Source organism: Colletes latitarsis, chromosome 4 (genome assembly GCF_051014445.1).
Source record: "Colletes latitarsis isolate SP2378_abdomen chromosome 4, iyColLati1, whole genome shotgun sequence".
In the NCBI taxonomy this organism is placed as follows: Eukaryota; Metazoa; Arthropoda; class Insecta; order Hymenoptera; family Colletidae; genus Colletes; species Colletes latitarsis.
The window spans coordinates 34,828,148-34,845,905 of record NC_135137.1 but is presented as its reverse complement, the minus strand read 5'-3'; the positions used below and the strand labels follow the sequence as shown (position 1 = coordinate 34,845,905).

At 40.7% G+C, this 17,758-nt stretch overlaps 1 protein-coding gene across 2 annotated transcripts in view; it reads right to left on the bottom strand.

Annotated features, from left to right (window-relative positions):
• Positions 1-17,758, bottom strand: part of LOC143341311 (uncharacterized) — a 345,306-nt gene that overhangs the window by 188,631 nt on the left and 138,917 nt on the right. For both annotated transcript variants that reach the window (XM_076764161.1, XM_076764160.1), the window contains exon 4: positions 16,632-16,815. In XM_076764161.1, coding sequence (XP_076620276.1) covers positions 16,632-16,815 — 184 coding nt within the window. The remainder of the gene's footprint in view (positions 1-16,631; positions 16,816-17,758) is intronic.

Sequence of the window (17,758 nt, the reverse complement as noted above, 5' to 3'; positions counted from 1 at the left end):
CATCGTTTCGGCCTCTCAATATATCCAGTCGCGCGGCAACAAATTCCTCCTGTAACGCTCGTACGGCCACGAGAATGGCCGCATTCACTCAATCGGATTTTATTTAGCCCGGACACGTCGTCAATTACGAACCGGCTATAAATTTCGCGATACCCGTGCCACCGGGGGGCTCGATTTCCTTTTCGCACGTTTAAAGTGCAATATGGGCTTACATACTAATAAATAAACTATCCAAACAACGACCATTACCAACGAAACACTTTAAAACGTATTTCATACTCTCTATTCGCAATCAAAGACTCGATATTCCTGCTAAAATTATTATCCAGACGTCTGATCAGTTTTTAATTTCCCTACAATACAGAGAATATATTTTTTTACTTCGACGGATTAATGGTGATTGTATTAATAGTTAAAGAAAATACTGGACCTTGATTTCCAAACAGAAGCAAGAAATTGTAATTTTGTACAGAAATATTATTTTTATATAAAATTCGATTCATTTTGATGTAGGTTGTGATTAATAATATAAACGAATAATAATACACTCACTATGAATGTGTTTACAATCCAGAGAATATATTTTTTTACTTTGATAGAATAATGGTGATTGTATTAATAGTTGAAGAAAATACTGGACCTTGATTTCCAAACAGAAGCAAAAAATTCTAACTTCGTGCAGAATTATTATTTTTACGTAAAATTCGAATCACTTAGTCATAGTGATTAAGAATATAAACGAACTTGTGTGTAAAATTGAAGAAGAATGAAATAGAAAATGATGAGCCGATGAATAGTAATATTTATGGAGGCCCATAAGGACGCGAAAAATTCGGAAATAGGGAGGCCCGGAGCGTCGCGTAGAAATTAAATTGAGCTTCCGTCCGATCGCGAAATTAACTCGTGATTAACACCTGTTACGGGGGCGTGGGCGTGTCGGTGGAATTCGGGTGATAACACGGGCACGATCGCGTTCTATCGGTAGAATTCAGGAATGCCCGGGCGTTGGAACTCGAATCGCGGAATTGATAAATTTATAAGCGCGGCGTAAATCGCGCGACGCGCGTCGAAAACGAGCCACGATAAGCGAAAAGTATGTCATTTTCTAGTCGTCGACGATCCGAATGTTCCCGCGCGGAGTCGCGATTCCGCTTTTTCGCCGATTCGTTTCGCTAATTACCATACGCGATAAATTCTCCCGTTAGCCGCGCGTTATCGCGCCCGTTGCCCTCTGGAAATTATGTCGAACATTTTTGATCACGAACCACGGGGTTGCGTATCCTCTGTTCGCAGCTTTCAACCACGCGGCTCGTTTCGTACTTGAAGCCGGGAACGGTAATTGATCACTTTCCGATTACCAGGTGTAATCGTAATCATTCGTTAAGTAACCATCGGATTAATCAGTAATTACGGCGCCGCGTTCGCGAGTCTGTGATCATCGAATGATTTGTAATCGCTTAATGAAATAGTACTTTAGCTTTTAGCGAGGCCAATGTAACCGACTTTTCGAATAACGTTATTTGGAATACCGTAATCGGATAATATGTGATCCCTTTTTATACTTGTTTGACTCGCGAAATAATTTTGCAAGAATCGCACACTTCAAACATACGGTATGATACTAATTTATAACTAATTTCAATTCTCGAAAAACTACAGAATGCACTTGGTATATAAAAATATAAGAAGTGCTTAAAGTAAGATACGAATTATTATATTTAAGGGTTGATAGAAGCCTCTGCTAAACTGTATATTTATAACATATTCTAAAATTTTCTATGTTTGGAATGCTCATTCATTCACTGTCAATATCTCCATCCATTGCAGACGTAATTCTACAACGTGGAAAACGCAACATCGTACGAGAGGTAGAGAAAAATGAGATTTTAAAAAGCCTCCCAGCAGGAAGACTAGAAACTTCGCGTGGTACGGAAGTAAATAATCCATGATCCCGTAAGAATACGAGACACCCCCAGGAAAGAATCATAAAACCATCCGGGGCGTTCTAATTCTCAAAGACTCCCGTTGCTCGCGGAGCCTCCCCTCGTAATCGAATCGTTCTCAGAATCATACCGCAGCGTTGATCAAAGACAACCCCCGGGGTCAGGACCGTCGCGACTTTTTGTCCCCCCCCCCCGTCGTCCAGCAGGAAATGGTTCAATCCGCCCCCGTGTCCGAGGGGAAGGACCACCAAACGATCCATTAACTAATTTATTTCTGGCGAGACAAATTTCACTCAGTCGTGGAGCGTGTAATCAGCGGTAGAGCCGCGCCATCGGCGTCTGCCCTCTTTTCTCCGTCGTCCGAGCCTCCACCCCCTGGTCCCTGTCCCTCCTGAAACTCCACCCCCGCGATCCCCTTAGACTCCGTTGGACCCTCTCTCATTTACTCCGGAGCGCGAGTGGGAGCCCGATGAATCCTCGAACTCTCTGGCCCAGCATTGTGGTAATGCGGAAAGTTTGGGAATTGGATCCAAAGTTTTCTGAAAACAGTCGTGTCCGTTCACGGTGGCCGATGCAGCAGCCGCCGGCTCGACCGTCGGGGGGTGGCTGGGATCGGCCGTGAGAATCGGAAACAATGACGCGGTCGGTGCAATTCGCGGCACGTTAATTGCCGGTTCGATTTGCCCTGCCGTTTGCCTGACCCCGTGAATTTTCTCGCTGACCCCGAACCACGCGCCAACGAACACTCTCCCCCCCTGTAACTTCTCACCAACGACGACCAAGTCTACCCTCGTCCTGCTCAGTTGACACGCAATTGGGCTAGGCGATACAACTGTGGTCGTTTTTTACTATTTTTGGTAGACACGGTGGTTTACATCATCGAATAAACTGGGTCTCTTATCTTATAGGTGGAGATTTAATAGGTCTGGGTTAGAAGCTGAGATATTCAATGATCGTTCGAGGAATGTATAGAGGATGGTCCATGCAAATGTCTCAGACGTTTCACTGAGAGAAGATTAAACGTATTTTGTAAATATTTGATTGTATCGCCTGTACAGTTGTTGCTTCTGTAAATAGAACCACTTTTTAGATAATGCTTGTGTGTACTCAAAGCGTTGAGCAAGTAGAATAGATGTGCGTCTGATCAGACGCGTCATTAAGAGAAATTTACGGGACTGTTTGAACGATCACGCAGCTTAGCTTTGGTATTTTTTGAAGTGAAAACAATTAATTTTAGCAAATATTCACGTATCTACTGTGGAAAAGTTTTAGAATTCTGAAGTGTGAAATTTATTTAAGAAATAAGTAGAACAGGTGTACGTCTGATCAGACGCACTACTGAAATAAATCTATAGGACTTTCGTATAAGTATTTATTGAAGAAAAAACATTAATTCTAGGAAATATCCATGTATCTATCATAGATTATTTTTAGAATTCTAAAATGTGGAATTTTTAAAAAAAGTAAGTGGAACGGATATACGTATGGTCAGACGTCACACTGAGAGAAGATTAACTGTATTTTATACGCGAGTAGGATGATTGTTCGTACCTAACCCTGCTTTAGAAGCTGGAATATTCAATGGTTATTCGAGGAACATATGCAGGGTGATCCATGTAACCATTACAGTTTATAACTTAGTTATTAATGCATTTATGAGAAAATGCTAAGGGAGAAAGGTAAATGGTTCGAAGAGCAGTACATCCGTACAACCTTAGATTTTTTTCAAATTCAACAGTGCATGAACAATTAAGAATTACATCCTTTCTCGACATGAAAAATTATTAAGGTATCCCTAAGGTGAGGTCCCAATTGTAATGTGTTTCACTTTTATAAATATAAGAGAATCGAAAAATTAGACAATATAGAATACCAAGTATTAAACTGAAGAGGTATGGATTTAAAATTTAGTCTTTCAAAAAGTTTGATCCAAAGTATAGATTCCCCAAGAAATTTTAAATTACTACCACCCTCTTGAAAAATTGCCCCAAGATTTTGTTATCGTGTATCGTACACATTTGCAACGAAACTAATACGAGAAAATCCTCGATCTTAATGAATCTATCGCATGTAATTTAAAACACAGACAAGTTTTCGGTCCCGTAACGATTTAATAATTTGAAAATAAGGAAAATCGACGGAACAATGGACAGGGGGTAATTAATCGTGTAAAACAAATTTAACTGGCTGTTCGTCGATGACCATCCGTCCACGCGTCGGCGAAAATAATGCGGCTGCGGCCCGCCGGCTGGCCCGTGATTTTACGATCGACTGGAATGGACGAAACAATGGTCCCATTATTTATTAGCTGGAATCTCCGTGCATTACGCGCGCGTCGAATTTGCCCGGCTGGCGTGGCACGACCATTGCACGGCGATTTATCCGTAGTTTAGGATTCCCCGGGTCTAATCCCCGAGTTTTGCCTGTCCTGTTTTCAGCGGGCCGACGCGATCGTATTTCGTCGATCGTATCGCCCGCGCGCGAATTATTAACCGTGCTCGCGAGGCCATCCGTTAGCAGGCAGACCGTCAAATAGTGATTTCGCTTTTGCCCGTTGTTTGCCATCGCATAAACATCGACCGGGGGAGGCAACGATGAAGTCTGAAGTCGTTTTGTTCACCGATAATCCGCGGTTCGTGATTTAGCGATGCACGATACCGATCCTACGGTCAGGGGAGAACCGTCGACGTTTTGTTGCTTGAAATATATTATCTTATATCGTGCGGTAGTAATTTTCACGGATGTTACGGGGAGAAATCAATTTTTTTGTATCTTCTATCCTAAAAGGGTATATTTTTTCCTGAACGTCTAGTTCGAGTGGGACGCCAGAGCTTTTAGGGAATTCGATATCTCGAGGGAAGACCTTCTATTTGTGTCGAGCAGTCTGTTTTTACAGGAACAAATAGCACTTGGAATTTAATCCTCGATCCAAACACGAGCACCAAGCGACTACTTAAACCCAGTATTTTCGAAATTTTTATTTCACATTTCGAAGCTACTGGAAGTCTCCGAAGAATATATTCTAAATCTTATTGGATCGTTATTACAGCATGAACGAATTGCATTTACGATGTTTAACAGCATCAGAAGCAAATAATAACTAAGTAGTTAACACAGAAGTCAAAGACTTGGTATTGTCACGAGCAATAATAATCGAAACGTTTCGAAAACTGCGAAATTGCCGATGCTTTTTCGAGAACAAAGGGATCCAGGCCGCGCGAATAATTGGTACCGCGTCGATATGAAGTGCTTCTTTCGTGCCGGATATTAACAGGCCGCCATCGCGGGGAGTATTCGCGTACACGAAACGATTCTCGAATCAATACGCATTTACACCCGCGGAAATACAAAAAATTGATACAGACGAAGGTCGAATCCTACAAACAGGGGTTTTCGATAGAATTTTTTTGTTTAAATTCCCTATCGAGCGTCACGAGTAGCACCGGAATCGATAAATTGCTGCGAAACCGTCCGCAGGGAACCAGGAGAACCGTATAAAATTATTTTCCCTGCTTCCTCGCGACAGGGGAAACATAGATTCGGCGTGCAAAGTCGCGGAATTGTCGTCGGGGCGTTCCGTAGCGATGGTTTCAGAGTTTACGTCCTCCTCTGCGCGAAATATCCGATCTCACGGTTTTATATTTGCTAAGAATTCGCGCCTGCTAAATTCACTCTCGAATATTCCAGCTTCGTGTCGTCGAATCCCCAGTGTTTGCTACATTGTCGTTCTTCATGCTTCTTCCGATTCCATTAATCCTATCAAAACTCGCGTAGAAAATTAACCGTAGAATCTATGTGCTAATATACACCCCCCGAATCAATATTGAAATAAATTTGATTTAAAAATTTTCTGCTAAAACGATTTTTATTTTCCCCACACTAACAATTGCAGTGAAACATATTAATACACTCGAAATCTTATATTGTGTTTTGGCATTATTTTAATTTAGATAAGGTTTGACTATGTAAAATCTTTCGTACTAAAGGGTTTATTCCCGTTAACAAATGAATAATAATACTAATAATATTTCTACTTTCGTATACAGAGCTTTCCCATGACGTAAACGCGTTTGAATCCTCGAAAATAAAAATAAAAAATAAAAATTAAAGGCAAAAATTATTTTTTTTCAATTCGATCTCGGTTTTCGTAGAACGCTCATGATTGATGCGCGTTTCCTTTCGCGCGAAATATCCCCGATCTTTCAATTTTACTATTTGCGCCGGCGAATTCACGCTTCCCGTGGCTGGCGTTACGCTCAAATATGCCGGGGTTCGTTTAATCAAATCCCCTCCGGTGTTTGCGACGTGGTCAGAAATTTACGGGAATATAAATGTTTCGAAAAAAATGTTCGCCAGCGCGCCGCTAATGGCGAGGGACTCGTTAAACGTTCCGCGCCTTGATTGCGAGGCTACGCGGGTGTCCGAACGCGCGAAATATTTCCGGCGCCGCGAAAATTGTTTGATCCGACGCGTACTTTGTTCGACGATGCACGAGCTTGCAACGACGAAGCTCGCCTTTCGAGAGAAGCCAAAGCCGTCCCCGTTGCGGATTAGGTAATCTCGCCGTAAAAGTGACGTAATTTATGAATCCACTTAAACCCTGGCCCGGAGTATAATACTCCCCCGCAACGAGCGCGCCCTTTCGCGTTCCTCGGCCGAGATGAACTCTTCGAACGGGGAATTATCGTTACGAGAGTTCGTTTTTACCCTGAGGCGTGTATGAAACAAATTTGCAAGCTGCTCTACGATACACTATGTCGAAACAAAGAATCAAATTGTAGAAATTGATAGGAAAACAGAAATTTTGGCACAACAGATTCATCAAAATCGATTTTTCGCTTTCAACGTTCTAATTTTTTTTTTATTCTCTCTCTGGACACTTTTATTAACGAGATTGATGTTGTAATTTGTCCCATTTTTCATGTTTTAAAGTCGACGAAAATTCGATGCTTCGGAGGAGTCTCATTTTATTTTTAAATTTTCTTTGACACGATTAAAAGAGATGTCGTTTGAGTAACGAGTTTTTCTAATTATATTCTGCGACCTTATAAATTTATCGATACGAACATCTCGAAAAGTGAACACAGTATTGAGACGACTCGTCACGTGGATATTAATTTTACTTAGCAGCGTTTAAATGAGGATCTTAAACAATTTATCCACGCGTAAGAAATTTTAATCGCAAGAGGCGTATTGGAAACCGCATTTTGCGAGAAAGCGACTAAGCTGGCTAAAAGGGTTGCTTTGAAGGCGCCACAAGGTTCCTTACTTCAGTCTAATCTCCAAGCGGAATAAATTGGCTTGTCAAGGTCACTCAGAGGATATCCCCACCACAACGATTTCTTACCGTGCCGCTACCATCGGGTTCATCGTTGCCTTAAACGAACGAAAGAGAATATACTGTATCATACAGAGGCAATAATCTTCGTCACCTTATCTGTCTATCGTCTATTTAATAATATTTTCCCCCGTTACTTTAACTCGTGTTTTTAATCAATATTATATTGAAAATGGTTTGTGAGTCATAAGAGTTAAAATGAAAGCTCGAAAAAAACACTCTTTTTTCGTACTGGCAGACAAGGAGTCGCTGTTTTATTAGTTGCTCCGTATATTTCGTTTTCAACCGAGAATAATAATTGATGCTACGTATATGTAACTGTAACGGCAAATAGATACACAAGAGCCGTGGAATAAACGTATATTTTAATGAACGTACTTTACAGGATTTCCGCCGGAAAGGTCGCAGGGGGATTAAAACGGCAGAACGTCACTTTATGAGGGTCAGTTGGAACGTAATTTATTACGAGCAGCATGCATACAACGCGACAAATGCGTACACGGAGTCAAGACATTTGTACTCTTCACATTGACGCTATCTTGCTCACGTTTTACAATTCCTGCACACGTATGTTTCGCGTTATTAACTGAAGCCACTCTCGACTCTGAACGGAAGGAAATTATTCTTAAAATTTGTCAATTATCTATCCAATTCAATTCTGATCAACTTAAGGTTATCTCTTACTTTTGCCATTAAATGAACCATTACTGATACAACAGACAAAGATCGTAGGTCTGTTTATAACCTATTTCACTATGGTCGGTGCTCTCAACAGTAAAACACTCAAGTTTGGAACGGAACAATTTCAGTTCTTGATGATCTAATAATTACTTTACGTAGGGTTCTAATATACAGGGTGTTCGGCCACTCCTGGGCAAACATTTTAATGAGAGATTCTAGAGGCCAGAATAAGACGAAAATCTAGAATATCAATTTGTTGGTTGAGGCTTCGTTGAAAAGTTATTAACAAAATTACTGTTAAAAATGACTAATAAAATTTGTCCACCTACACGAATTTTTTTCTCGGAGGTGCGTAGGATTTCGGAGGTATGTCTATTAACCAAAAATAATTGTAATTGATCCCTGCAACCGAAAATAATTTTTTTAGTACGATGTGAAAATTTTTAATTTTGTCGAAATATTTCACACCTTCTCGAATTTTTTTCTCGAAAATGGTTAGGATTTCGAGGGTATGCCTATTCACCAAAAATGATTGTAATTGACCCCTGCAACTGAGAATAATTTTTTTAGAACGATTTGAAATTCTTCAATTTCGCCGAAAATTTTCCGGTCAGTATGACACTTTAAACATTAATAACTTGTTAACGAAGCCTCAATCAACAAATTGGTATTCTTGATTTTCGTCTTATTTTGGCCTCTACTAACTTATGTTCTTAATATCTTCTTCTTTTCGTACACGTAACAGAAAAAAATACATCAAAGAAACAGGAAATTATTTTATTGCATTGGTTAAATTTCATCGAAACTGAATCGACGGTGTATTTATGACGTAAAAATGCACGGACCTGTTTAAAGTTTCATGTATCCACTTTTTTACGGGAGTGTCGTCGAACGTCGAGGCTAAAGATAAGTTTCTCCCTGGCTAAGGGCGCTTAAAGTTTAATTCTGTACAAAAGAAACCGTCTCGAGCGAAGAGCACGCGTAAACATCGGGTTGCCATCCGCGAGGGGCATGTTTCGTGCGTTACAACGTTTTATAAGGAAGCACTTAGGCGCGTTGAGACGGAATAGGGTCGCGCGATATTCGGAATACGGACAGAAACGGACAGAGCGAATTTAAGAATAACACGTCGGGGCATTTTGCGCGGTACGTTGAAGCTGAACGAACATCGTGCACGGTCTCCGCGTTTTATCGCTCCCCCGGAGCGTCTAGGTTCGCGGGCCGTTGTACTTCGCGTCGGAACAACTGGCGCCTTGTGCTTTTCGAGATTACCATCATAATGCAGCGCGGAAAAGGACCGCGAGCGCGTTAAACATCAATTTGTACGCGTTTGTTACGCGGGCGAGGCCAGTTTCCGCGTCTTACCTCGCACTTCGCGCGGGAATTACGTAGTTCGAGCAAGAATAAAACGGTTCGAGTGGCCGCGAGGCGGGGGAAAAGTTAGAGCGACTTAAATTTCAGAAATTTCGCGCGCCTTTTTCGGCGGCTCCGCGGGTCTTCGCGGTTCGTTTCACGACCATCGTGAAAACTTTCGAGCACCCATTCGGGTTTAAAATCTATGAACCTTCTTTCGTGCGCTCGTAAACGTTCTCCAACTGTCCTATCCTTAGATAATGGTTGGTTATAATGTTTCAAGTATCATTAAATATTTTATTTCCTACTGCGTTCGTCGTTAGCCTTCCCACTAGTTTCGAAAGTTCTTCCTGAAATTCTAGAATTCGAAAGTAGAGAAATCCAATAAATATATGTTAATATCACGTTTCTATAAAAGATATAAATAATTAATTGTTGGAAGAGTCTACTAAAAGAATTGCAGATAATTGCATCAGGGGAGGTTCGATATAAGTACGCTAAGCTTCCGCGAGGTCTGATTACGTTTCCCTGTCGGTCCCCGTTACGTCAATTACATCGCTTTTTCACGAGATCGAACGAAACTTCGCGCGAATATTGCTTTAAAGAGAGCCCCGTCGCCGTAACGAGAATCCATCACGATCGGAAGTACGCGACTTTCATGAGCGTCCATCAATGTCGTTCGCTTTTCGAGGCGGTGATCTTGCATTAACGAGGAGGGAGGACGATTAGGAAATATGGGAACCGCGAACGGAAGAAAAGAAAACTTCTGTCCGTCCAAGGGGAACCCGGTATAAGGGATTGTGAAAAAAACCCCGGGGCCCGAGCGATTTTCATACAAATTCCCGAGTCGCCGGTAATCATAGCAAAATTAAGGTCATCCATCACCCGCCTGGATCCATTCTATTCCGTTACCTCACTTAATAGTATTCCACCGAGCGACGTAATTTCACTCTGCGCGTCCGCGTCTGTGCGAGACGAGACGCGGGAAACGGAGGGACGAGGGAAGATCGAAGGAGATGTCTGTCGTTTCGGCGAACGAAATTTCCAGACGGGACGTTTACGAGGGCAAATATTTGATTATATCGTTTGTACAGTTGTTGCTTCTGCAAATAGAACCACTTTTTAGACAATGCTCGTGTACTCGAAGCGTTGAGCAAGTAGAATAGGTGTACGTCTGATCAGACGCGTCACTGAGAGAAATTTACGGGTCTGTTTGAACGAACACGTAGCTTAGCTTTGGTATTTCTCGAAGAGAAGATGATTAATTTTAGCAAATATTCACGTATCTACTACAGAAAATTTTTAGGACTTAAAAATGTGGGATTTATTTAAGCATTAAGTGAAACAGGTGTACGTGTGGCTAAACGTCTACATTTGTAAATATTTGGTTATGTCGTCTGTACAGTTCTTGCTTCTGCAAATAGAACCACTTTTCAGACATTGCTTGTGTACTCAAATTATTGAGCAAGTAGAACAGGTGTACGACTGATCAGACGCGCTACTGAAATAAATTTATAGGACTTTCGTACTCGTATTTATCGAAGAAACAATTCATTCTAGGAACTATTCACGCATCTACCGTAGAAAATTTTTAGAATTCCAAAATATGGATTTTATTTAAAAAGTAAGTGGAACACATGTATCCATAGTCAGACGTTTCACCGAGAAAAGATTAAATGTACCTTATAAGTGAGTATGACGATTCTTCGAACCTTTTAAACAGAAAATAAGTCTCGTAGGATGGTGTATACTCCATAAAACATTCCTATCGTAAACTAAGTGGAACAAATACACGTATGGTCAGACATCCCGTAAAAATAGTTTGAAAGAGAATACACATACGACGCCTTTGCAAAAATTCGTTGATTACACTACAATAAATATACTCATCCGTGTGTAGACAAGTGTTCATTTGACAGCTATTATTTTCCGTTTTACTCGGGAAGCACTAAACTTTAAGAAGCGTTGTAAAACCGTATCGCGTGTCGTATCTTCGATGCTGCGCGTCGGTTGTTCCAGCGTTTTAAAACGTTCGAAAAATGAAGCGTCTAACTAGTAAACGGCTCCTGTCATCACCGTGGCGTTATCGTAAATTTCGGAACATACGACCCCGATAGAGTCAACAGAGCGTTAACGTTTTACTGCCGCGTCGCGTTATCGCGGTGAGAAACGTTGCACCGCGCAAAGATGCGGGTTTCGCAATTTTTCCCGGAGGTGTCCGTAGTTTTCTGAAACGGTAACATTCAAGGAGCAGGTAAAAGGCGAACGATTGCAACCGTGTACCGGGCGAGTGTAACGATATTTCTCGTTCGAAGCCCTCCGACGTCCGCCTGGGCCCAGTTCTCGTTAACGGGCGAACTTCGAGTGAGCTTTTCTATTTTTTCAGAAGTCCGTTCGCCGCGCTTTCAGTTAGAGGAGGACAACCGGTGATAAATCGTTCAACTTTGAAAAATAAAGTGCCGAGCGCGAAAGAAGGATGAACGTAATGAACGAGCTAGGGAATGCTAAATGTTTGTAGTTTCAACGTGGAAGGAACTTCGCTCGGACGTGCCTCGAGACTTTACAACCGATTAAAAAATATCAATTGCAATTATTTTCCATCTTTAATTAATTCCTATAGACACTCCATTTCGAAACCTTACTCGATAAAAGGTTACGATTTTCTAAAAATTTTTCTAAAATTTCGAGGCAATAAATTTGGTATTTCAACAATACTTGAGATCTCTGTACTGTTATGTATTATACTATTTGATATGTCTGCCTGATACACTTGACACTACTTAAGTAGCCAGTTTCTAAGGTTCTAGTTTCAGAACTCCGAATTTCTCGTTCGATGCTGCGTAAAATCGGATTTCTGACTGTGTAGCTGGAAGGATCTACGTTGTAGATATTTACTAAATTGTAAATATCATAATGCAAGAAACGTCATACTGGCTTTAAATTAATATGTCGAAGAACATTTTGTCTATAAGTAATTTTCTGAACGATGTTTACGGGTCTCCTATTTGGGAAAAATTGTCAGCGACCGCGTAGAACAATGAGATTGTTGGCAAAATAATTTTCTTTCCATTTTTCGGTAGAACTTTGCGCTACGCGAAATTGTCAACGAGCGTCTCGGCGACGAATATTTCATAGCGCGTAGCATGAAGCTTCATACGAAATATTCAACGGGATTACTTTCCTGCTCCTGCTTAGCGCTTTGCCTTGCGCAAAATTGTTATGGAACGCCTCGTCGGGGCACCACAAAATATTTAACGCGCTTCTTTGCCGCCGCCTCGTAGCCTCGAACAAGCTACTATACTAAATAAAGAAATAAACGTTGAAAATGTACGAAACAGAGCTTGAAGTCGCACGGAATACATTCTTACGAAACCAATTCTGTGATCCATAAAATGTAAAAAATGTTAAAGTTCGATTCAATTCGATAAAATAGTTAAATTGGAGAAAGATACACTGTCGATGAAATGTATAAATGGAGAAGACAAAATTAATAAAATGGGCCAAGAGTTTATGGAAAGTTAGACTAGCGAAACACAAATCGATACTGGCCGGAAAAGAAAGAAGAAATAGGTGTACAGTGTGTGACCAAACGGAAGAGACACTGTTACGTGTGGTAGTGTTGCGATGCAGCGAGCGTAGAGGAAAGGAAACGAAGGGCAGAGGATCTGATAAATGAGAAAAGAGGCAAAGAAACGGTTGAATGGATCACAGAACTAATGAAACAATGAGAAAGGAAAAGAAAAGAAGAAGGAGGACGAGCAAGAGAATAAGTAAAAGAGATAGTATGAGTGGGTGGGGTCCAAGTAGATTGTACCCCTCCCTTCGTTTCTGGCAGCTGGCCAAACAACAAATCAAATTAATCAATACTTGTCTACGTTAGACTGAAATTCGAGAAGTCGTATCAGTAAAATTATGCTCATGGAGATCAGAAAACACCTTCTTCCAGGGTTCTAAAGTAGAAGACTCTCTTAGAACGCTTTTTCTTACCTTCCATGGATAAATAATACGCTGAACGCGAGCAGGGTGCACGAATTTGAAAATTTATTGCAATAAACTCCATCGAAACAGAATGGTGCATTCGCTATTCTGTTTAGCGCGATAAATCGAGGCGTTACGACGGTGAGCGTCGAATTTAAGTTATCTACGGGTTAGAAAGAATGCATCGAAAAGCCATAATGCGTATTCCGTTCCGGCGGCTTATCGAGTTTATCCGAAATTATTACAGTACGCTCGTAAATATGCTTATTATTGCTTCGACAGGGCACATCCCCTCTCGCGATGTCTTTTAACAATGTATCGATGTCTCATCGGACTAGACAAATATATTTTATCGTAAAAAATTATTCTACGTAGTATTTTTCGTTCTTAACCAGTTAGCTGTGATTGACGAGTAGAAAAATAGTGACCATTGGCTATTTAAATTGTAATTTCTGTGACAAATAAAACTTATCCTCCAATTTCACTTACTCTGTGATTGACGAGTATACTCGTCATCGCTCGATTTTCACGACACATATAGGTGCACGTTCTTAAAAGAGGGCGCCACAGCTAACTGGTTAAGAGTAACCTCGACGATTCGAACGCGCATTTAATTTTCGACGAAAAGCTAATCGAAAACGGTAAATAAATTTCGAGCAGCATTATTATGCAGGACCCGTCGATGGTGATGGACGGAAACTACTCCGGTAAGTGCATCGAAGACGCACCGTGCATTCGCGTTGTAAGCTCTACTTAGACTCCGCGGGAAGAAAAGCTTCGAGGGTGTGTGGGTCTTGTCGAAAAATTGTAAGAACTTTTCCAGGGCTTGTCGAAGGCCTTTCGTACTCGCCACGAAGTTCGTTCGCTAGCCCGAGCGAGGGAAGCGCGCAAGGGGCGGGCAGACGCCTCCAGAAACAGTAATTTTTCTCTCCAGACCGTTCCAACGTTCTCTGTCCCGCCCCCGCGCGGTGTCTACACACGTCGAGAGGGACTTGAGTGCGGCGGTGGTGGTAGACCCCGTAAGAGCGGAAGTATGACAAATTGAAACGGCCATCGACACAAGCGATCTCCAATCATATCGGCCTGATATAAGCCGCCCTTCAATTTCTCCTTCGAGTGTGAAAACCGCGGGGGCACGAACCGAGAGCCATTATCTGCGCTCCAACTTGAAGGATAGATAATGCAATACATTTTCTATCCTACCTGCACCTAATACACTTACTCTGAATATTTTTTAAATTGCACGAAGAGTCATTGTCTCCAAAGAAAACAATATTCAGTATCATTTAATATACTTTTTTGATGTATTTAGCTTATACAGGGTGTTCAGCTATTCTGGGAAACATTTTAATGGGAGATTCTAGAGGTCAAAATAAGACGAAAATCAAGAATACTAATTTGTTGATGGAGACTTCGTTAAAAAGTTATTAACGTTTAAAGTTCCGCCAATACTGAATTTTTTTCTCGAAAGTGCGTAGGATTTCGAGGGTATGTCTATTCACCAAAAATGATTGTAATTTACTCCTGCAACTGAAAATAATTTTTCCAGAACGATTTGAAATTTTTTTTTTTCGTCGAAAAATTTAGGCACCTACCACCTGTCGATTTTTCTTAAAAATTCGTTTTTGATTTTTAGTAATTTTGTTTGACGCCCTACAGAAAAGTTGTCTAATACTTTTTTGTAGGTACCTATGAGCATTACTTCAGAAAAAAGTTTCATTGAAATATATTCACTATTGTAGGAGTTATGGCCATTTCAAAATTGGACCATGTTTATGGGGGTTTTCTCATTTTGCGAGGTCAAGAACCAACTTTTCGAATATTTTTGCGATTTGTATATATTCTCCATCAAAATACGCGTAGTTTGCTTTTTTAAACATTAAAATTGTCCAATCGGTTCAGAAGTTATAATGTTTTAAAGATTCTTATGAAAATTCGGACAGACATTATATTTTCGGTAAGGAATTTTTTTCTCGAAACTGAGTAGGATTTCGGGGGTATGTCTGTTGACCAAAAATGATTACAATTAATCTCTGCAACCGAAAATAATTTTTTTAAAAGGATTTGAAATTTTTTAATTTTCTCGAAAAATTTTACACCTTCTCGAATTTTTTTCTCGAAAGTGGGTAGGATTTCGAGGGTATGTGTATTCACCAAAAATGTTTGTAATTGATCCCCACAACCAAAAATAATTTTTTCAGAATGATTTGAAATTTTCGAATATAATTCTTAATAACTTTTTAACGAAGCCTCCAAAAACAAATTGATACACTTGATTTTCGTCTTATATTGGCCTCTAGAATCTCCTATTAAAATTTTTCCCAAGAGTGGCCTGCCACCCTGTTATTAATATTAAATTTAGTTCGTTGTTTCGAATAGAAATTGTTCACTTTGCAAGTAGAATCGAACACACTCTACATAATGAAGTTCGAGCGTAACGAATCGTTTCCTGCGTGTTTTTCTTTATTTAAAAAATTATGACTTTCGCGTCAAGCGACGCGTGCAGCGAGAAATGGATTGTTGCGCGGCATGAAAAACGCCCCGCAGGATTTATTGTAATAACAATTTCCATATCGACGAAGCGCATTTTGACGCGCGCGTCTGTGTACAGAAGATTAATTCAATTAAGTGTATGAAACAAAATGCAAGTGACCGACGCGTTTGTCCGGGTCGATTAAAAGCTCGTTTGATTAATACCGAACGGCGCCGATCAATGCGAATCTTTTCCAACGGCGTACGAACATCGTTTCGCGCTCGCTACGGTTTAACATTAACGACACAACTACACAATTAACGAACAAACACTATCGTCGCGTGGCTTCACGCGATTATACGCGCCTCAAATTTTTGGGCTAATTAATCGAGATACGTCGAAACTGATTCGACCGCCATTTTGGTATCGTCCAACTCGAAACTCGACACGAAATATCGCGTAAAAAAAAATTACTCTAGTCGGAAATTAATATTTTGAGAATTTTATCAATTTTAAATATACTTTTTACAAATTAAAAATTCACTTCTTTACGTTTAACAGGAAGAAAAATAGAGCACAGTTTCGATGTTTCTAAGAGAAGTGCCCTATTCTCGAAATTCTGCACGAAATATCGCGTGAAAAAAAAATTGTTCTAGTCGGAAATGAATAGTTTCAGAATACCTATTTTATCAATTTTAAATATACTTTCAACAAGTTACAAATTCACTTGTTTTCGTTTAACAGAAAGAAAAATAGAGCACAGTTTCGACGTTTCTGAGAGAAGTGCCCTATTCTGGTCGAGAGATGTTTCGTTGAACGCGAGTAGTGGTCGACTATAGTTGGATGAAACAAAGATTTTACTTACGCTGTGCCGTTATGTCGTCCGATCGAGATCAGTCGATAGATTTGTAGCTCGACTCGTTGGCCAGTGTCCGGGACGAATCTGTACGTACACCTCGAGGGCCCTTCGAGAGACGGCGACTTTATTTGCCCGAAGCCACGATCCGATTTGCTGAACAACTGCTTGCTGTCCAGCGTTATATTGCACACTGAAACGGAGAAAATAGAGGCAGTGAGTCTACCGTGCACCTGGAACGCCTGTATCGTTTTTCTAGGTTCGGTGGAAATCCGTTAACCTCGTTGTCTCGGAGATTAAGAATCGCGCAGCTCTACGTTGTTCGTTGTCGATCGATCCGATTGCACAGCTGGCAGTGATACACTGTTTGCAGTGCTACTTCGATTATCCACTCTAAGATTGTACGCAGGATGTACCGGATATTTCTCTACAAGCTTCACCAATGTGTTCCGCGGGCAGAAATAATTGAAACGTGCAACGGGGAATTCATAAATTGTCTATCGAGACATCAGAAGAATTTGAAACGCGAAAACGAAATTCTAATTGGCTTCGTAGCACCGTGCACGATTTGTTGTACCGAATCGGGATACAGGAACGATAAACATAACCTATAAACGCTCACAGCTATATGGGCGACACTTTCTTCCCTCGCTTAAAAAAAAACTCTCCTCAAACACACCTGTTGCACTCGCCTATCGTTCTTCACGCTGAGCTACTCTTAATTAAATACACACAGTACGCGCTTGTAAAATAGTTAGAATTGCTTTCGGAAGTTGATTCTTTCGTAAGAGGTACGCTGGACACGAATATTTCTGTAATTACTTGGACTTGGCGAGCAACCATTTGTAACCGACTTCAGAATTCAAAGGAAATTATGTTCTCAATAAACAAAGCTACTAGCTGTATAAAAACTTACCATTCCTATGGCTGAAGCCAATTTTTCCGGGACATGTACACACAATTATTACGAAGTGATTCTAGCATTGCAAACACGGAGATTCACAGAATTTACGTTCGGACGAGGTTAGATCTGGATTAGGACTACGGGAAGATGTTAAACTTTAGTTAACCACTAATAATTAAACATTTTTTCACAGCAAAACGGAACGACACGTGCACCACGGTGACTATTACAG